The following is a 6,289-nucleotide window of genomic DNA, read 5'->3' on the forward strand; positions in this document are numbered from 1 at the left end:
ATACCGTCATTGGTAATGGCAACCTATATTAATCTGCTTATTTGAATTTACTGTGATAGTGAGGGCCAAAGTTTTGTGGAGAACATGGGAAGGCTGGTGTCCTTTCTCTCCAAAAAGGTCCCACTCTGCCATATTTTTATATTGGCCAGTTGGTTTGGAATGGGTTTAGGCTGCTAGGCAGCACAGTGGCTCAGTGGTTAGCCCTGTTGCCTCAAAGCCAGGGACCTGGTTTCAGTTCCATCCAGGGGCAACTGTGTGGAGTTTTCACTTTCTCCCCACCTCTGCATGTGTTTCCTTCACGTGCTCCAATTTTCTCCCATAGTCCAAAGATGTGCTGGGTGGATGGATTGGCCATGCGAAATTCCCCATAGTGTACAGGGATATTTACGTCAGGTGGGTTAGACGTGGGAAAATGTAGGGGTAGGGGAATGGATCTGGGTGGGATGCTGTTATTTGGGGTGGGGGGAGGGGGTATGAACTTGTTGGGCTGAATGGACTGTTTCCACACTGTGTAGGGATTCTGTGATTCAATGAACAGCAACAGAAGCTGGGTGATGGCAAGACAGCAAACAGGGACACGTACCTCTGTCTCCTGGGGTGAAGGGCACAGTTAAATGAGTCAAAATGTTAACTGCTTCTTGTTCACTGCCGAACTTCCTGAGTTTCTCCAGCACTTTCTATTCTTTCATTTAAATATCTTCAGTATCCACAGTATTCTTACTCAAGCTAGATGGTGTTACAGATATCGTCTTGACTTTTTTAAAAAAAAAGCTTGTAGTGACCATTCTTAAAATTTTTCTTACAGTAGATTTTCTAATTGTATCTTTAAATTGACCATGTATAGCAACAAGAAAGCAAGTTGATGCAAACTGCATCCGTTTTGTTTTGAAAGGCAATCTAATCACACATTTTTGGATTTTTGTGCAATGTCGCTTTCTAAATAATCCTTGACCAGTCTATCTATTCTTTGATAGAATAAGCACTTAATTCAGAAGACCATGGAAAGGATTGTGTCCATTGTCACAGGATCTGAGGAGCCTACAGCGCGGATAATAAATTCACGAAGTCATATCCGTGATCATGGCTGCTACCAAGCTGCAAATTATCATTTTAAAACTCGCTGTTTTAACTGGCACACGCCGCTGGTAAATATAAAATTATTAGTTTTTTTTCCCCCAAAAGGGCTGTATGTTTGCTGTGTCGCGTACTATTTAATTAACGCACGAGCCACATTTCAGGTTTGGAATAGGTCCACCAGAATTTCATTCTGTTTAAGAATTACAGACAAAGGTTACATTTGTTACTGGCTCATATTTGTAAGCTATCAGTTGTAAACCAGTTTCCAACTTTAGCTGAACAATGGGTAATGCATCTGAAGCAAATAGTTGCAAGCTGGGTGAAACCATCCTGATGCACGTGACTCATCTTCTTAATTTGTTGGTGCAGTTCTAGTGTTATCCCATGTACCTCAAACAAAAGGGATTCCTTCCTGTCTGAAGTGCATGGAGTGCTGCCTTGCTGTTTGGGCATATAGACCACCACCGCAGAGTATACTCCTGTCATTGTCAGCCATCCAGACCATCAATAGAATTCCCAGGATAGGAATCGGAAGCAGGTAGCTGGGGCATTTCGTCCCAACTCCATCTTTTCCCTGGCTTGTGGTGCAAAGATCTAGACTGGTGTTGCTGACTGCTGGGAAATTGTAGCAACTCAACTGTTTGAAGATATTTTCCACCAGTGAAACTGCACACTGAGAATAGTTGTCCTGTTTTCATTAGTGGAAGACAAATACTTTCAGATGCCAATCTTAGTTGTCTAGTAATGTAATAAAAATTGATACATTGGCACTTTGTGAGTGATCTCTCTTTGTATAGAGATGCACAACTGTGCATTTTGTGTTCTGAATCGCTTAAATCTAGTGTAACTAAAGAGCATTTAATGAATTCTTTACATTTTTGAAAAGGTAATATATTAGGGTAGGTCCTTGAAAATCAATTGCAACAAGCATTTTAAAATCAGATATTTAACCTTCAAACCGAAATTCAGTTCTTTATCATAAAGTCTGAGTCATACAGCAGGGAAACAGACCCTGCGGCCTAATTAGTCCACGTCCTCATGTTCCCAAGCCAAACTAGTCCCATTTGCTTATGTTTCGCACATATCCTCCACACCTTTCCTGTTCATATAGTTATAGAACATAGAACATTACAGCACAGTAAGGGCTCTTTGGCCCTCGATGTTGTGCCGACCTGTCATACCGATCTCAAGCCCATCTAACCCACACTATTCCATGTACGTCCATATGCTTGTCCAATGACAACTTAAATGTACCTAAAGTTGGCGAATCTACTCCGTTGCAGGCAAAGCATACCATTCCCTTACTACTCTCTGACTAAAGAAACTACCTCTGACATCTGTCCTATATCTTTCACCCCTCAATTTAAAGCTATGTCCCCTCGTGCTTGCTGTCACCATCCTAGGAAAAAGGTTCTCCCTATCCACCCTGTCTAACCCTCTCTGATTATTTTATATGTTTCAATTAAGTCACCTCTCAACCACCTTCTCTCTAATGAAAACAGCCTCAAGTCCCTCAGCCTTTCCACGTAAGACCTTCCCTCCATACCAGGCAACATCCTAGTAAATCTCCTCTGCACCCTTTCCAAAGCTTCCACATGCTTCTTATAATGCGGTGACCAGAACTGTACACAATACTCCCAAGTGCAGCCGCACCAGAGTTTTGTACAGCTTCAGCATAACCTCTTGGTTCCGGAATTGATCCCTCTATTAATAAAAGCTAAAACACTGTCTGCCTTCTTAACAGCCCTGTCAACCTGGGTGGCAACTTTCAAGGATCTGTGTACATGGACACCGAGATATCTCTGCTCATCTACACTACCAAGAATCTTACCATTAGCCCTGTACTTTGCCTTCTGGTTACTCCTACCAAAGTGCATCACCTCACACTTGTCTGCATTAAAATCCATTTGCAACCTCTCAGCCCAGCTCTGCAGCTTATCTATGTCTCTCTGCAACCTACAACATCCTTCGTCACTACCCACAACTCAACCGACCTTAGTGTCGTCTGCAAATTTACTAATCCATCCTTCTACGCCCTCATCCAGGTCATTTATAAAAATGACAAACAGCAGTGGACCCAACACCGACCCTTGCGGTACACCTCTATTAACTGGTCTCCTGGATGAACATTTCCCATCAACTACCACCCTCTGTCTTCTTTCAGCAAGCCAATTTCCGATCCAAACTGCTATATCTCCCACAATTCCATTCCTCCGCATTTTGTACAATAGCCTATTGTGGAGAACCTTATCGAATGCCTTGCTGAAACCCATACACGCCACATCAACCGGTTTACTCTCATCTACCTGCTTGGTCACCTTCTCAAAGAACTATATCAAAATGTCTTTGTAATTGTACCCACATCCATCCTTATCTCTGGCAGTTCATTCTGCGTACCAAACATGCTCTGTGATTTTTTTTTTTAAAAAAGTTGCTCCTCAGGTCCTTTTTTAAAATATTTCTCCTCTCACCTTCAAACTATGCCCTCTAGTTTTGAACACCCGCAAGACTCTTGCCATTCATCTTATCTATGCTCGTCCTGATTTTATAAACCTTTATTAGGTCACCCCAAACCTCCTGCTCTCCAGTGGAAAAAGTCCTGGTCTATCCAGCCTATCTTTTTATAACTCCAACCCTCCATTCCTGGCAATGTCCTGGTAAACCTTTTCCAAAACCTCTACAATTTAGTAATATCCTTTGTGCTGAAAATGTGGTCTGAATTTAGGTTTCATTTCACATTTAGTAACGAAGAAATACTGCTGTATATTTTCAAATGTTATTTTTCTTTCAGTATGAATATGCACTGAGACAACTTTATGCTTTGGTCAATCTTTGTGAAGAAGGTTTCCCGGTAAAGAGGTAACTTTTTTTTTTTCCTTTTTCAATCTGTTCGTTGGTCACGGTAAGGGATGCATTTGTTGACTCTCCTTGTTGGTTTGTGAGGCTGTTCCAAGGTTCGTTAAGAGTCAGCCATATTACTTTGGATACGGAGACATATGTAGGTCAGACATGGTAAGGACTACGCATTTCCTTCCCTGTAGGGCATTACTGAACCAGATTTTTCTAAAATCTCTCTGCAGTAGTTGTAACTATCACCACTACTGAGAGTAGCTTAATATTGTGGAAGTATTATTTATAATTCGCATTTATTAATGGAATTTAAATTCCATCAGCTGCTTTGCTGGGCCTTGAACCAATGTCCCCAGAACCTGAATGTCTAGTTTGCTGATTTGGTGACATTATCATTTCCTCACATAATGATCTTCAAACGTGTAAATATGAAATAGGAGCATAAGAGACTATTTAGCCCTTCAGACTGGCTGCACCATTCAATATGATCATAGCTGATCTGTTTTCGTTTCAAATTCTACGTTCCCATTGACACCAGATAACCCTTTATTCCCCAGCCTGCAAGAATGCATGCATGTCTACCTTGCCTTGCCTTCACTGCCTTCTGAGACAGAAAGTTCCCAAGTCACCTACACAGCAATTTGTGAGACAACCTTTTCTCTCCATCTCTATTCTGAAAGAGTGAACCATAATTCTAAAATAGTGCACCCTGCTTCTGGACTAACTCGCAAGAAGACACACTTGTCCACTTTACCAAGACCATTCAGGATTTTACACACTTCAAAATAGTCGCCCTTTACTCTCCTAAACTCCAGGAAAAACTATTCAACCAGTCTTGTAACAACCCACTCATTCATTCAGATATCCATAACTTGGCATGGCGGGTTGGGTTACTTGGAGGATCTTCTTGAAGTTGCCATTCAAAAGGTTTTCTCATGCAGACTATGGCTCATGATGCCTCAGGTGTTGTCAAGCATGGGCCTCTTTATAAATCTGGCCCACCTCCATGAAAATTGCAAAGATAGCCACTTCCCATTCTTCTATGGAGCCAACCAGGTCAGTGTGCTGGATGTAGAGTTGGCACGTGAACCACCCTGGGTTTGAGGTTGGGAATTGTGCCCCAGTTCTCTTTTTAAAAAAGAACTCCTGAGTCAAACTGACCCAGCAAAAACTTGTGCAATGTTTTGTCTGAAGGGAGAAGTGCTGTTAAGTGAACCACTCCAACACCTTTTTGTGAGGATTCCTCCACTCTCCCCACCCCCCCCCTAGCAGTATTGTGGATAAAGTTCAGTGAATGTACATGTAGTTTTTATAAACTATTTATTTTTCTTGGATCCAACAGTATGTTGTATGTCAAAATTAATATGAAGACAGTTTGAATAACCCATTTTATTTCTTGTTATAGTATCCTTCAAGCCATGGATGCTGTGTGCCTATTGCGGAGTTAAGGAGGACTGGACAATAGGTTTCAAAATATTCCCTCCGTAATTTGGTTGGGATTATGGAGATTAAGAATAACTGTACCAATTTGTGTTTAATTCTAGTTTTATTTTGCATGAAAAGATTCTCTCTTTTTATCTCTTCACCAGCCAAGTCCTTGGATTTTTTGGTGTCTTTAATATTAATGGTTTATATTTTTTTAGATATTGATTTTTTTTGGTATGAATTTTTGAGTCGTGTGCTCAAATTGCCTTACTGACGCAGAGCTTTTATTTCTGTGTGATGATGCACTTTGTAACCGCAGAGGTTTATCTTCCTTGAGTGCACTTGCTTTGTAAATTTAATTATAAGGAGCCGAGATGAAGGGAAATCACTAGCTGTTATACATGCCACTGAAACACAATATTCAATTAAAAAGAATAAACAAATCTGTAAAGTCAAGTTTTCTACTTTCTCTACTTATTTTAAATGTATGTAAATCTAGATGATTTCTGTAATTTTCAGTGTTAAATCTAGGTGAAATGTTATATACTTTGGTAGTGTTTTCAAGCATATTTGCATGAACCTGTATGGAGCATTGTCGCCATCTGTTTGATTAATGTACCATAATCTAAATGAAAATACACATCTAATTAGTGGAAGGGGAAGTAATTTGAAATTGCTTTCCCCACAATTCTGAGGAGCAATTATTAACTTTCAACATTTAGGGCCATCTTTTGCTTATTTTACCAATTAAGATCTCAGCCACATTTTAGATTTGCTAAACCTCCTAGCTTACATTCTCAGTCAAATGAGGGTTTTTTTTTAAAAAATCTTGCATCTGTTTTTTGAGCACTTTCCTGTTTTTATTTCCGAGAGCCGGGATGGCTTCTGCTTATTGGAAGTGTCAGTGGTGCAGTGTCTCTCATCACCCAGCTGAGAA

General features: G+C 40.5%; 1 protein-coding gene across 1 annotated transcript in view; it reads left to right on the forward strand.

Moving 5' to 3' along the window:
* Positions 1-5,808, forward strand: part of lgmn (legumain) — a 35,770-nt gene extending 29,962 nt beyond the window's left edge. The window contains exons 11-13 of the mRNA XM_048538142.2: positions 975-1,145; positions 3,869-3,936; positions 5,333-5,808. Of these exons, the coding sequence (XP_048394099.2) occupies positions 975-1,145; positions 3,869-3,936; positions 5,333-5,375 (282 nt within the window). The 3' untranslated portion in view covers positions 5,376-5,808. The remainder of the gene's footprint in view (positions 1-974; positions 1,146-3,868; positions 3,937-5,332) is intronic.
* The last annotated feature ends 481 nt before the right edge of the window (positions 5,809-6,289 follow it).

The sequence above is a fragment of the Stegostoma tigrinum genome, chromosome 10 (genome assembly GCF_030684315.1).
Source record: "Stegostoma tigrinum isolate sSteTig4 chromosome 10, sSteTig4.hap1, whole genome shotgun sequence".
Lineage (NCBI taxonomy): Eukaryota > Metazoa > Chordata > Chondrichthyes > Orectolobiformes > Stegostomatidae > Stegostoma > Stegostoma tigrinum.